This window comes from Thalassophryne amazonica, chromosome 22 (assembly GCF_902500255.1).
Source record: "Thalassophryne amazonica chromosome 22, fThaAma1.1, whole genome shotgun sequence".
NCBI lineage: Eukaryota > Metazoa > Chordata > Actinopteri > Batrachoidiformes > Batrachoididae > Thalassophryne > Thalassophryne amazonica.
This window is the reverse complement of record NC_047124.1, coordinates 14,433,501-14,448,761: the sequence shown is the minus strand read 5'-3', so window position 1 is coordinate 14,448,761 and position 15,261 is coordinate 14,433,501. Positions and strand designations below refer to the sequence as shown.

The following is a 15,261-nucleotide window of genomic DNA, read 5'->3' as shown; positions in this document are numbered from 1 at the left end:
GCTCTGGTTCCAAAGGCAAAATCCTAATTGTAGAAACACAATCAAACATACGGTATCTTTTATCTCGACAGTCGCCTGACTATGACTTCATATCGCACAGTGGCAGATGAAATATTCTGCTAATTTAGTCTAAACTTCATAAACATAAATCAGTACTTTTATGTTACTTCAACATGAATAATTAGAATAAATTTATTCATGTAGAAATTTAACAATAAAGTGTTTCACAAACCAAACTATCACAAAAAAATCACACGTTAATAATGAAAAGTAAAATAATTTTAAATAAATTAATTCTAAACAAAATGAAGAAACTCAGCAATAAACATTTCCAGCCATCAACAATAGTAGCCACATGAGAAAAGGTAGGTTCGTAATCTAGATATTTTATTTATTTATTTTAGAATGATTTTCCCTTTTTTGGGGGGGGGGGGGGGGGGGATATGATAGGGGTCCCCCCCGGTTCATCCAAAGAAAAACTCTGCTTTTAATTAGTTTTGATTGTAATCTAAGTGTATTATTATGACTTTAATTGGTGAACCTTTAATTTTGATAACCTCAGAGCAGACAAAACCTTGTGCACTCCTTGTGTTCTTTGGCACCCCCCAAAGATTGGGGGTGGGGGGCTCAGACCCCAGGATGGTAACTGAGGCAGTACAGTAAACTAATGTATCCAGACATAGGAAATTGGATTCCTGCAGGTCAGCTAACCATTAGTGTTTGAGTTATCTTTTTTTTTTTAATATATTTATTTCATTCATTTAAAAGAAAAACAGAAAAGCAAAAAACAAAAGCACCACAATACCAGAATGAAAAGGAGCAGAAAGAAGAACAAGTCTTATGATTTCTGCCCCTTTTAACAATACAATCTTTCAATATACAGCATCATAGTCAACATTATTTAACAGATTGCATTTCTTTAACTTGTCACATACCACTGACCCATTTCATAATTATGACCATTAATGAATAGATTACATCACTGATAGGTTACATTTAAACTTAAGACACTCCAAACATTATTAAGTTTACTTTTTTTTTTTTGACTTTCTTGCAGCCCACTGACTTACTTCATAGTTTCATACTTACTTAATACATCTAATTTAATATGTTTTTTAAATAATTTAAGCGACCTTAATTCTTTAATTTCTTTATTAAGATTGTTCCATAATTTGACACCATTTACTGCAATACTCCTTTCCTTTACTTTGGTTCTAAATCTTGTTTTTTTAAAGACTTCTATTCCTTTCAATTTATAACTACTTACTCTTTTTTCAAACATATTTTGAATGTTTGTTGGTAAAGTATTTTTATTAACTTGGTACATCATTTGTAATATTTTCAAATCGACTAAATCATGAAATTTAAGTACCCTATACTTAATAAACAATGGATTAGATGGATCTCTAAAACCACTGTTACTAATCACTTTTAAAGCTCTTTTCTGCAAAATAAATAAAGGTTGTATATAGGTTGTATATGTTGATCCCCAGATTTCTACACAGTAAGTTAAATATGGGACAATCAATGAATTGTACAATGTTAATAAACCATAACTATTTAATGAATATTTTACTTTATGCAAAACAGCAATGGCTTTCGCTATTTTTCCTTTTATGTAATTTATGTGTGACTTCCATGTAAGATCTTCATCAATCATGACTCCTAAAAATTTCATTTCTTTTACCCTTTGTATATCCATTCCATCTATTTGTAATGACACATTATTTTTTTTCGCTCTATCATTAAACAATATGAAATTTGTCTTATTAATATTTAGTGACAATCTGTTTATATCAAACCAATGTTTAACTTTTTCCAACTCTGTATTTATCACTTGTGCTACTTCCTGTATATCTGATCCAGAGTAAAACAGCGTTGTATCATCAGCAAATAAAATGCTGCCAAGCACATTGGATACATTCACAAAATCATTGATATACAAAATAAACAGTTTGGGTCCAAGTACCGATCCTTGTGGTACTCCATAAATAATGTTACACAATTCTGATTTGGTATTATTTATCTGAACAAACTGTTTTCTATTTTCTAAGTAGCTTTTTACCCACTGATGTGCAACACCTCTTATTCCATATTGTTGTAACTTGTGGAGCAATCTTGAGTGGTCTATAACATCAAAAGCCTTTTTCAGGTCAATAAAAATACTTACAAAATAATCCTTATTATCTATTGTTGTTGATATTTTCTCTATTAGTTCCATAATTGCCATAGCTGTCGAATGTTTTGTTCTGAATCCATACTGAGCATTATTTAAAATATGATGTTTCTCAATAAATTTATCCAATCTTGTTACAAAAACTTTTTCCATAATTTTAGAAAACTGTGGAAGCAATGATACTGGCCTGTAATTAGAAAAATTATGTTTGTCTCCATTTTTATATAATGGGACTACCTTAGCAATTTTCATTTCATCTGGAAAAACCCCAGTTGACAGAGACAGATTACAAATATAAGTAAATGGTTCAATAACAATTTCTATTATACTTTTTACAGTCACCATGTCTAAATCTTCATGGTCAGTTGATCTTTTGCTTACACAGTTTTTTACAATATTTCTTATTTCATCTTTTTCCACATTGTCCAGGAAAATACTATTGACCGTATTTACCAATGTACATCATTTATCTTCTATTATTGGTTTATTTCCCACCAGACTTGACCCTACATTTGAAAAATAATCATTAAACCCATTTGCAACTTCTTTTATATCATATATCTCTTTATTTTCCTTAACAAAGTAATTTGGAATAGTTTCTTTCGTTCCATCACTATCAATCACACTTTTTATAATTCCCCATGTTACCCTCATATTATCTTTACTCTTATTTAGTTTTTCACTGTAATAATCTTTTTTTTGTTTCCTAATTATTGTTAATAGTTTATTTTTATATTTTTTGTATTTATGTTCTGATTCCTTTGTTTGCAATTTTAAAAAGCACCTGTATAAACAGTTTTTCTTTGCACAAGCATTTTTTATTCCCTTTGTCAGCCATGGTTTAGTTACTCTTTTCTTACTAATTTCAATTAATTTACAATTTTTATTGTATGATTTCATCAATATTTTCATAAATGAGTTATATGCTACATTAACATCACTGACATAAACTTCTTCCCAGTTTTGATTTTTAAGGTCATATTTTAATGCCTCTAAAGCTTTTACTGACTTATTTCTTTTAAAGTTTATATCAGTTTTTTTGTTGTACCTATTTTTAGATTTAAATATTGAAAAAATTGGTAAATGGTCGCTAATATCTGTCATAAAGATCCCATTCTTGATAATTTCATCTGTTCTGTTTGTAAATATATTATCAATTACCGTTGCACTTTGCGATGTAATTCTGGTTGGTTTTGTTATCAAGGGGAATAACCCCAAACTATACATTGAATTCACAAAATCACTTAATCTTTGGCAGCTGGAGCTTTCTATGTTAATATTAAAGTCCCCACACATAAAAAGCGTTTTGTTTTTAATTTGATGGAATAATTCAATTATTTTATCTGTAAATTTCACAACACAAGAATCTGGTGCTCTGTATACACAACTGATTAAAATATTCTTAGATGTTTCATGTACAAGTTCCACTGTTACAATTTCTATGACATCATTCATAATTGTCATTTCTTCAACAATTGTACACATCAGATCTGTTTTTGTATACAGAGCAATACCACCGCCTTTTTTATATCTTCTGTTTACAAAATACAGCTCATATCCCTCCATTTGAACTTCATCCATGAGATCATCTTTAAGCCAAGATTCAGTGATTGCAACAATACTAAATCTATTTTTAAACTGATTTAAATAATCTTTTATTTGTGACATTTTACAATACAAGCTTCGACTGTTTATATGTATGAGTGACAGGGTATCTTCTGCAATTTTTTCACTATTCAGCTGTTCTACTGTATAATACTCACAACCAATCGTTTTTAAGTCAAATATACTTTCATCAATATTAGTGTCTATGTCATATATTTTATCCTCTGTTTCCATGTTTGATCTGATTTTTTGTTGGTCCAATTACCAACAGATGTTATATTTGATTGTCTATTCAGGTCTGTATTTTGTAAGGTCCTCCATGTTTTTGATTTGTATACCGTTTGTTCCTTCTTTCACTCTAATCCACACCCTACAATTCCAGACCCATGTAGCAACAATATGTTTCTGTTTTCTTAGTAGTCTTGCTTCCCTAGCAATATCTGCATTTTTTTTTTTGTTAGATGCTCATTTATATAGACACTCGTTCCTTTCAAATTCTTTGCCTGTCTTAATAACTCATTTTTATATTTTCTGCTTGTAAATCGTATAACAATGTTAGATAGTTTATTTTTTCTATCTTTAGTTGGAATAGTATAACAGTCTGATATTGTGTCTTGATGGATGACAACACCTTTTGATATAAAAAGTTTGTAACTTGTTGTTCCAATGATTGTCTTTCTTCAGGTGGTGCATCCTCCCCACTGGCTACACCAGAATCCACCACCCTTGCATATGTCCGATGCCTTGTTTCTAGTCCAGATATTATAACGTCATCTTTTCTAGTAAATTGTTCAAGTTCATCTACACGTTGCTCAAGTTTCTTAATGATCTTGTCCTTCTCTTTAACCAGATTTTGGAGTTCTTTAATTTCCACCATCAGTTTGTCTAGATTAGACATGTCTTTTGATATATGGTTTAATGAGGTCTTTATCTCCTCTATATCTTCCTCGAGTTTATCTGTTTTCCTGGGTGGTGCCATGCCGACTGTCGTGGCTCAGTATGGCCACTATTGATCTTAACCTCACCTGCATACGATTCATGGCCTCTCGGATCTGGTCCAAGTGGTGGGCGGAGCTAAGTGCCTCCAGACGGATATCGGTCAGCTTGAGCTCCTTTTCCCTCAGCTCATTCTTCAACTGCAGGATGATTTCTGCTTCAGCCTCAGTGCATTCACAAAGCCTGCAACAGGGATTATACGCAAGGGGAGATGGGAGGGTCACCACAAGGGCTATGAGGGGAAAACACCCCCACAACTAACAAAAACACAGCCATACATAAGGAAAGTGAAGGTAGCACTCCCACACAGGCAGGTACAACATGGAGAGAACAGGGAACTGGGGCATTTGGGGCAGCAAATCCTTCCCATTTACAGCATTGCCGTGAATGTAAGGAGCTCCTTCTCATCTCCTCCGTGCCAAACTACAACACTGTCAGAAACCTGAGCTTCACATACCCTATACGTTTGCTGTGCTAAGGTAAAAATGGGATGAGACAATAGCAAGCTGTAGTGATTGAAGATACTGTGCATGTAACATCATTTACCCCTTAATTCAACAGTCACAACTTCACAGTTGAGTGGTACAGAGAGAGTCATTGATAAAAAAAAGTCGCCATTTTAATCTTACTTCGGGTTTGCCAGCAGGCACATGGGGAGAGGGAGGAACTCAAACCGAGATTTCATCAAGCATGTTACTCCTTCTTTGTCCCTTGGCGGTTTCTCTATCTAGACTCTTTCTCGCACAATCACTCAGTTTTTTGAAGAACAGCCTGCTCTTGGCAGATTTACCATATTGTGCCAAAGTCTTTCCATTTCTTAATGCTGGTGGGTGCCGTGATACTACAGCATTATCACGATACAGATTTCCTTCCAAGTTATTTTGTAATTCACAGGGTAAGGTTGAATAGAGCTGTAAAATGTGAAGCTCCAAAAAAAAAAAGAAAAAATAATAATAATAATAATCAAGTCAGCGTAAAAAAAAAAAAAAAACTAGTTGTGAAAGCTTTCTAAATATTACTAGATATTCAAGTTTGGCGAAAACCACCATTAATGCCAGACATCGTCACACTCACATGACATGTCTGACTAATGATGGGCCATCTTAAAGTAAACACTAACGTGACATCCAAATACTTATGCTACATTACTATATAGGATAATCTGTAGGGTATAGGAATACTCAGTAGGCATTTACTAGCAGTCGGTATGTGGATGATATACTACCTCCACAGTGTGCAAACGGACTACACTATGCCACCCCATGAGGCAGATGGAGCTTGAAAACAGAGCAAGATGACCTTCTGGGGAAAGTTCAAAGAAGATGGTGGACATACAAGAAAACAGTAGCCGCGTCCGGGGCATTGTTTAACAAAGACTGTCGTTGCAAAGTAGAAATTTTCACGGCACACATAAACATGTGATTACATGTTTATGTGTGCCGTTTACATCCCGTAAACATCCGGGTCAAAGGACGGGTAAGATGGCAGCTATCTAGTACGTCCAAATTGTGTCCCAACACATTTTTCACTTACTTCTGAGTACATAGTACAGTAACATCTGGTTAGTAGGTTTCTAACAAACATTGTGCAGAGTATTTGGATGCTGGGTAACTGTAGTTAGCATGTGTAGTCACACTAACTACGGCTGGCTGCATATGCATATACGATAGTAATATGTCCATCATTTGTAGGTACCATGCTGACATAACTAGCGATTCACCTCAGACCTGTAATTCTATTAATGTCAGGAAACCGTCCACGAGTATAAAACTACAGCAACATAGCCGATGTGTTCGGAACATACTTGCATGCTTGCTGCTGACTGGACTGACACTGCTACACGTGGATACCAAGCCATTTTATTCAGGCACAAGTAAGAAAATAGTCACAATTTTACTCATTGTACTTGGCCAAAAGTAAGAACTGAACACTTTTGAAGTCCTGGATGATACGTCACTTCTAACATGCCAAATCACACCAACACACTCCACTGCACACACACTCCCGAGGACCATGCCAGGTAGTGCCTGTTACCGAGATCTGTGCTTGTAGACCACATGACCATTTTGCTTTTTCTTTGCCGTCCAAATGGGGGAGGACTTGCTATCACAAACACACTTTCTACAGTGGGTAAAGACATTAGAATAAAGGATGAACAGAAAAGTTGTAAGACAGATTTGAATTAAAATGAAGGAAAAGACTTGGACATAATGTGCAAAAACAGAACAAACGCTGTGAATTTGGGAGTTTCTGCAGGAAAACCCACTCTGTTGTTGAGGGTGACGAGCGCAGCATGGCGACGCTGCCTTGTCTGTTGTCGTGCTGCAATTTGGGCGATGACGGCAGTGAGTCAGTCATCTCCTCCATCTCGTCGTGGGCTGACTGCGATTTGGTTTTCTTCTTGCTGAACGCTTGCTTGAAGGAGCTGCGTAACTGCAAGACAGTAAACACAAAGACACAGGTGCAAAAAAAGAAGAAGAAAAGAAAAGACATCAATGTCAACAGCCTCCTCAGAAATCACATCATGTTAAGACACAAGTGGTGGTGACATCACATCCAGCCAGGCCAGGAGGTCACTCCGTGCTGTTTCCAAGCAATGGTCACTGTCTGTTTTAGGCAAAAAGCCAGGCCGCGACAACAAATAGAAAAAAGAATTAAAGAAGGAGAACGTAGGTTTTTATTATAATGCCAATCAAAATGAAGGGAGCAGGAAGAGAGGAGGGTTGCTGAATTCATGCCAACGGCTCCAGAAAAGGGAAGGAAGAGGTTGCTTTGAAAGTTGGGAGCTGGGGGGTGGGGGGGAGATGAGAAAAGAGAGCAGAGGTAAGGAGAATGTGAAATCATCACTGCACACATACACAAGACACTAACCTGAGCAGGGATGGAGTCAGCCACCTGAAGATGCAGAACACACTTGGTGTTACGCCCCACAAACGCACATTCCTGCTCACGTCACCTTCTACGGCAAACTCTCCACTTTCATGAAAGCTAATTGTTGTTAGTGTCTCTTTTCCTCTGTGTGTTTACAACCTTATATAAATGCAGCTTTTGCTGATGCCAAACTGATAATGGTGATGAGGACCATTCAGAGCACTCTCCATTTATCTCTCAATTATCTGATGCAGCCTGTCTCGTTAGCATTTTCAATTTTCACTTTTTGAAAGGAAATGGGGGGGGGAGAGTCATTTTCATAGTGAGCTATCCCCAATGTATGAAGCTGGATGAATGCTTAACGCCCAAATCTTTAGTTTATTTTCATTCCATATCGTCCCCACTTCTGCACAAAGGAGGTTGCTTCACGCAGTGTCCACTGGGTGGCAGTGTTGACATTTGCACAGTGGTGATAGGTACAGTCCCCTTTTGTACCCCCCTTGCAGATCCGCCACTGTTGGCATTAATCATTAAGAAACACAAACAGTATGGTACTGGATGATAAATTTGTCTGGAGTAGGTAGTTCTAAAAAAACAAAACAAAACTGAGTGACCATGCAAGGAGGAGATGAGTGAAGGAAGCTGACAACCCGCACACCACAACTCTAAAGGATAGATGTTCCTTGGCATGGAGGTATTTATTCCAGCATCCTCCTGCTAGCACAACCTGCTGCTTTTCTGCTTACTTGTTGCACATATCTCCTTAACCTCAGTTAAGACTGAGGAAAAATTTATGCAAATTAACAGATAACTGCTGTTTTAATTAGAGATTGATTAGTATTCATGAGACCCGACAAATATAAATTTTTCTTGGGTTGTCACACTCGGCCATGACTTTCGAGCTTAGCTCATGCATTTTTATTACAAGGGCAAGTATTCTGCATGGCAGTGGAGACCACAAACTGGCATTTGGCTCAGTGCTCTCTCATACGCCCTCTGTCCGATTCGGTGTGTGTGTGTGTGTGTGTGTGCAGAAAATAACAGCTCTCAGCCAGAGATGCCAAACTGATGAAGCAAACATCAGAGAGAGAAAAAAAAAAAGGAGACGGCTGTGATTCCAAATGAGGTTTTTGTCATCAGTACTGCTTGTTTGTTGTAATTTGTTGGGTAGAGTCCTCAGTGACAGACAGCAGTGAAACTGCATTAAAGTCCAACAACAGTTTATATCCTGGACATTTTAGTCAAGTGAACCACAAAGGAACCATTTTTCCATTTTCTGTGGGAGCAATGACCCCAATTTTCAAAAGAACCATCCCTCTACCCTCCCCCAACTCACCACCAAGAAATGGTTTCAATCTAACAAGACGTTCTTTAGTTATTGTGTGGAAACAAATAGTTTTCCCCAAGGGGGAGAAGGGAATGCTGGAGCCTATCCTAGCAGCCATTGGGCAACAGGGCGAGGTTCACCCTGGACAGGCTGCCAGTTCACCAGAGGGTTACTGGCTAGATTTTGTTAAAAAATGTTGATACATAATTAAACTTTATCATTAAATATCATCCTTTACTGACACTGATATATGTAGTGCTGTTTCTACTAAAGCTAATTAAATAAATAAATATATATATATATATATATACACACACACACACACACACACAAGGTTGGGTAGGATTACTCTGAAAGAATACATGTGGATTACATGTATGTATGTACATATATTTGGATTACTTGTAATCTGATTACTTTTGGATTACATTTCAAAGTAATCCTACCCAACCTTGCATATATATATATATATATATATATATATATATATATATAAAAACCCAAAACTATGCAGATTTTCTTGTTGTACTTACTGTTGAAGTGGGAAAAATGTTTATATTCAGTTGCTCATTAATTCACTTTGATTAAAAGTGGAATTAAGTTGGAAATATGGTAAGAGCTTCCACTTTCCAGTATGTGCCACTGGGCTGGACTGAAAAACTCGACCAACACTTCATCAGCCAACTTCTTCCAGCCACTTTCCTTCTCATCAATCTCATTTGCATCCTGTAACTGAATATCAAATTCAAAGTGAGTCTTGAATAACAAGTAGAAGGTGGTTGACCCCACTGCTTGACCCTCTTTCAGCCCTGCATATCCCATCGCCACCGCACGGTACTTCACAGCACTCAGTTTGTGCCAATCTCAGCATCGTTACTTAGCAACGGTGGCAGGATGGCCCACTGGGATCACATTCGGCATTATGTGAATCTGTTTTGGGGACATTACAAATGACCTATGAGAATTTGAACAACCTCATCAATTTTAGATATTTTTAGAGAGCGAGAGAGAGAGAGAGAGAGAGAGAGAGAGAGAGAGAGAGAGAGAGAGAGAGAGAGAGAGAGAGAGAGAGAAAAGACACTGACAGACCTTGTTTTATTAGTAGCAAATTTGACCAGGTATGTGGGGGAAAATACTTGTGAAAAATTGAATTTGTGGAAAATATCTCAAGTGTTTGGCACCACTTGTAGCCACCACAGCCAGACCTTTACACAAGACAAGCTGTTGGACATCAACTGTTTCATTGGACTGTCTGAAACCTGCCCACCCAAACTTAAGACTTGCCAATTGGAAGTGGCCAAATTCCTGCTTGATGTCTCGGCAGTAGATCACAGGTTTGTTAGGGTTTAGTAGGACAACAAGTACTTCAAGATCTGTTCTGCCAAATTCTGGGGGGGTGGGTGGTGGGGTGAGTGCAACTACCCCTGACACGAAAACACAACTCGCTCAAACAGACTGTCAATTCGACAACGATGTCATCACCGTTGTATTGTTTGTATTTATGACCTGAACGGTGCTGACTTTAAAAAAAACTGTCTCATTGCCTGATGGCACTGCAGACGCCTACAGGCACATTGAACAATCATGAATAATAGTCATGGACTACTACTTGGACTACAACTACATTTACAGCTGCCGTTTCACATTCATGGCACACGCACAGGTTTTTCATGTACTTACCCAGCTTTTCTTCTTCTTCTTCTTGTCTTCAACATCTTTGCTCAGGCTGCCCATACTAGAGTGACTGGCTGCGCTGTTGATACTGGACATACTTTCTGACGAGTGCTGGCGTCTAATCCGCAGGTCTGTAAAACACAAAGTTCTTCTCAGTGCCTTCCTTGAGGCGGTACCTGCACACTGAGAGATGATGTTCAGTGTACCAAAATGTATTGGTTTCATTTTATCTTGAACCTTGAAATATTCTGGGCTCTGTTTAACTTGTTTAAGTAATACAGTAAAAAATGATAATGCTGCCATGGAATGATCAACATTTGGGTTTATTTAGTTTGGGTGAGATAAGATGAAATTATAGAGATTTATTTTAGAATTATGTGAGAGAGAGAGAGAGAGAGAGAGAAATAAATATACAAAGGCGGAAATTCACAGCACCATCAGATGTTTTTCCAAAATGAACTTCCAGGATTTAATGACTCCCTTTTGTGTTTTTGCGGTAAGCACCATGGTATAAATTAGCATGCAGGCCGAAAACACGAAAAGGTCACTTCATAAAATTGCTCACATATCTGAGTCAGGTCTCTGGTTTCTGTGTTTAATCAAGGTTTTCCAAGACCGGCTGCATGGCACAAACACTTCAGTTTTATGCGTTTTATCCACTGTGGGACCAATCAGACTAAAAATGCATGTACTCATGTTACAGTGATGCATTGTGGGTAAAAAAAAAGGGGGGGGGGTGCAGGTTGTATTTTTACTTCACAATATGTCCTGTTTTCTTCAGTGACAAAATCAAATTATAGGGAACACAGTGAACAGTGGCTAAATTACAGCTTCTCCTTTTTGGACTGTGAAAACTGCAATAATAATGAGTGTTGTAAGGAAGGAAAATAAAGTACACAAGAAGAAAAACAGCGATGTTGCTTCCTGTCATATGGAACTGAAATTTCCCATTATTAGACAGTTTGACAATCGTCCTACTCTCAGGTATTTTGGGGAGTCCACCCACAATTTAAGGGAACACTACATTTGAAAGCATGGATTGAATTACAGGGGGAAGAGTCTGACCCCTGTAACTAAGACTTGGACCCCTCTCCCTCCCATAATTGTGAATGTTGCAATATATTTCCCATATTCCTGCCTGGGAGAATCCTGTAATATGATTCCAGACAGGTGTTTGGAAGTGGACATCGCATTTCTTAACGCTAGTTGAACATCGTGTGTGCCTGCCTCACCCCCAGCACTGCAGCGGCTCAATTAAGTCTACTCTGGAACAGTAGCAGTACCCATAGGCATGAAGACAGTAACTCTTTCTTCCCTTCTGCTATCAGTTGACAGGAGTCACCACCATGGACTACTTCATCACTGTACATTTTGTACACACTTGCAGTTTGCACAACTGTGTTGTACATTCCATTGCACATTGCACATTTCCAGTCCATTGTAGATATCACACTTGTATATATCACATATTTTTTGCCATTGTATTTTTTATTTACTGCATTTTTTCATTCTATTTTGTACTATTTATATATAACTCGGCACCAGTGTGGACAGCAAAGTAAGAATTTCACTTGTTTCTTCTTGCTGTGTATGACAATAAACACTTTGAAACTTGAATCTAATGGCTATGTCAATGTGACATTTGACCCCAATGACCCTGTCCCCAACAACTGACCCTTGGTAAATTTGATGTCACCTGAGCAATTCCAGAACCTACCTACATACTGCATGTGTGCCAAGGCTTGGGGAGATCAAAGTGAAGGCAAAAAATAGCATAATGTTGACTTTTGACACCGACAACCTTAACCGTTGCCAAAACAAACACATCAAGGTAAATTCTGGATTGACTTTCATCAACATATCACGTTTTGGTGAAATCCACCAAAGAACCTAGTAACAGGAGAGGAACAAAATTTTTTTTTTTTTTATATATTTGACCCCATTGACCTTGACCTGTGCCAAAACTGTCACCTTAAGGGAATTCTGATGTCAAACTACATGCACACAACAAGTTTGGTGGAAATTGGCCCAAGTAATACACACAAAAGTAGTGGAACAAACACACAAAAAATATATTTCTCAAATTACAGTTGGATGGTTGAATGTGTGGTGTAAGCCAAAGGATACTATAGTAGGTTAATGGAAGAAACTAGCATGTTTAATACATGTTACGTTCTTCCTTTCATAGATTGTGAATTACATGGCATCAAATGTGTACAGTTAAGTACTAATGTTAGCCAGTTTCGAGCTTTTGCCTTGTTATAGTGTAACTAACTAACTTCAGCAAGCTAAAAGTAACATTTGACTGAGCTAAAATTAAACTAATAATGGGTAATGACACCCCAGAGTGAAATGTTTTATGTAAATTGAGCTTAGCTGAACTCTATCACCGCATGCCAGCTTCTTCGTTACCTTTGTGTAGGTGGTCAGGGCCGTTGAGCGCCACCTGGATGGCTGTCTGGGCATCAGTATTCTGAGCTTTCAGCATCTCTATAGTCTCCCTCAACTCTGCCAACTCAGACTCCTACAAAGAGAGGGACACCACAGAACAGGTTCAATCACTGAGAAATCAAATACATTTGTTAAAGAAAAACCCCAAGGATAAAAACAAAGACGGCGGGCAGCAGAGAACGTGAACAGTGAAAATGTGTGAGATATTACAGAAACACACAACAAAGGATATAATCAGAGAATTAAATTTAGTCTGATCAAAATGATGTTCTTACAGTGTTTCAGGTTTAATTCAAAGGGTTGAATAAAAATACCACATTAAACATTTGTTCCATCATCATTCAATGGGAAGATAAGCAGATAAAAGGTCTGGAGATGATTCCGAGCATTATACACTACATTATTCTACTTCCACTACATGTCATTATACATGACATGTAGTGGAAGTAGAATAAAATGTGTAGCGACAGGTGGAGACCTTGCTGATTATCTTACAAATGTGGCTTTTTCTGTAAATTTGACCCCACTGGTGCCACCTGCTTCGACCCCCCCCCACAACTTCTGTCGAATTATCTTGATCAGACAGAAAGAGTCCTCTGTTCAGCTGTTTCCCGAAAAGCCGCTGAGAGCTGAAGATATGGCTTCTGCTTTAATTAAGAGTTGGGACGGCCTTGTTTCACAAAGACGCATCCTACCAGAGCTAAGTCCGCTTTCCTTTATAGAAGATTAAAAAACTGCCGGGGCTTGTCACTGCTTTCATAATTTGTGGAAGGGCTATATCTCTGAACATGCTGCTGCCACTGTGATGAGTGCTTCAGCGTCGTTCAAGCTCTCCTGAAATTTTCTTCTGCTCAAGAAGCCAACTTCTTAGAGAAGATCTGATCAGAGGTACGGGCAGTTGGGCAGGAAAAACAGCTGGTTTTAAAGGTCTATAACCATCCTAATGCTTACACACAGTCATGTTTTAAGTTTAAAACAATGAAAAATGTTGGATTTAATTGAATGCTTCACACCTGCTGAACCCTAGATGTTTTCAACACGTTTCCATTGCAAGTATTTTTATGTCCTATTTCTAATTATTTCAACTCAGCGGTTCATATGGATGTGTGATATTTGAGGCGAGGCTTTCGTACCTTTTGCTCTGCAGTCATGGTAAGGCTCTGCAGGCGGCAGGTCATGTTACTCAGGCTTTTCTCGAAGGCCGCCACCAGGTGAGCCTACAAACACACACACACACACACACACACACACACACACACACACACACACACACACACACACACACACACACACACACACACACACACACACACACACACACACACACACACAGTAATTAGCTGCAGACAGAACGTAGGACAACATCATGTAGTCACTGTATATTGTAGGACGCAAGACGATACAGTGATCAAGAATGCTCTGCGATCACTGCACGATATCTCAAAATTTCAGGAAGGATTTCACCAATATATTGTAGAGGGATGAAGGAAGACTTGATTGTCTTTTGAGGTGGAATCAGCACAACATCTAGTTCAAATATTTGCATTACCTTCTTGGATCAGTTTTGCTATTTGTTGTATTTGTTTTGTATTGCACCCAAGAGACAGAAAAAAGATGTCACCAAAAGATTTAACCAAATCTTCCATGACAGATGGTAAACCTGTGCACAATATTTCACTGAAATCTGTTTGTCTTTTTGAGACATCTTCTTAACAAATAAACAAAAAGATATATATAGTAAGTCCCTTCGGCTGCTCCTTTGTTTTGTACTCGGGGTCGCCACAGCAAATCCAAGGTGGATCTGCATGTTGAAATGGCACAAACTGTATGCTGGATGCCCTTCCTGATGCAACTCCACATTACATGGAGAAATGTGGTAGGGGTGGGATTCAAACTGGGAACCTTCCGCACTGAAACCAAGTGCATTAACCACTTGGCCACCACCCCTACATATATACATATATATAAATAAAATTATCCATAATGAAATACCAATTTTAAAGACATTTGGCTTCTCGGCTTCACCTTTGAGTATTTATTTTTTTAAACTTTTGAATACTGTGTGAATATGAACATTTTCTATCAGGCTCAGAGGATTATTATTATTTTTTTAAATACTAAACCCAAATAAACTGGCAGTCCTTTAAAAAAATGGATGCAA

At 37.7% G+C, this 15,261-nt stretch overlaps 1 protein-coding gene across 5 annotated transcripts in view; it reads right to left on the bottom strand.

Annotated features, from left to right (window-relative positions):
* nav3 (neuron navigator 3) overlaps nucleotides 1-15,261 on the bottom strand; it is a 442,110-nt gene that overhangs the window by 19,382 nt on the left and 407,467 nt on the right. For 4 of the 5 annotated variants that reach the window (XM_034162968.1, XM_034162972.1, XM_034162970.1 and 1 more), the window contains 6 exons: nucleotides 14,234-14,317; nucleotides 13,062-13,173; nucleotides 10,656-10,780; nucleotides 7,649-7,672; nucleotides 7,044-7,210; nucleotides 4,807-4,960 (listed from right to left, as the gene is read on the bottom strand). In XM_034162968.1, coding sequence (XP_034018859.1) covers nucleotides 4,807-4,960; nucleotides 7,044-7,210; nucleotides 7,649-7,672; nucleotides 10,656-10,780; nucleotides 13,062-13,173; nucleotides 14,234-14,317 — 666 coding nt within the window. The remainder of the gene's footprint in view (nucleotides 1-4,806; nucleotides 4,961-7,043; nucleotides 7,211-7,648; nucleotides 7,673-10,655; nucleotides 10,781-13,061; nucleotides 13,174-14,233; nucleotides 14,318-15,261) is intronic. The other variant, XM_034162969.1, reaches the window with a different exon arrangement.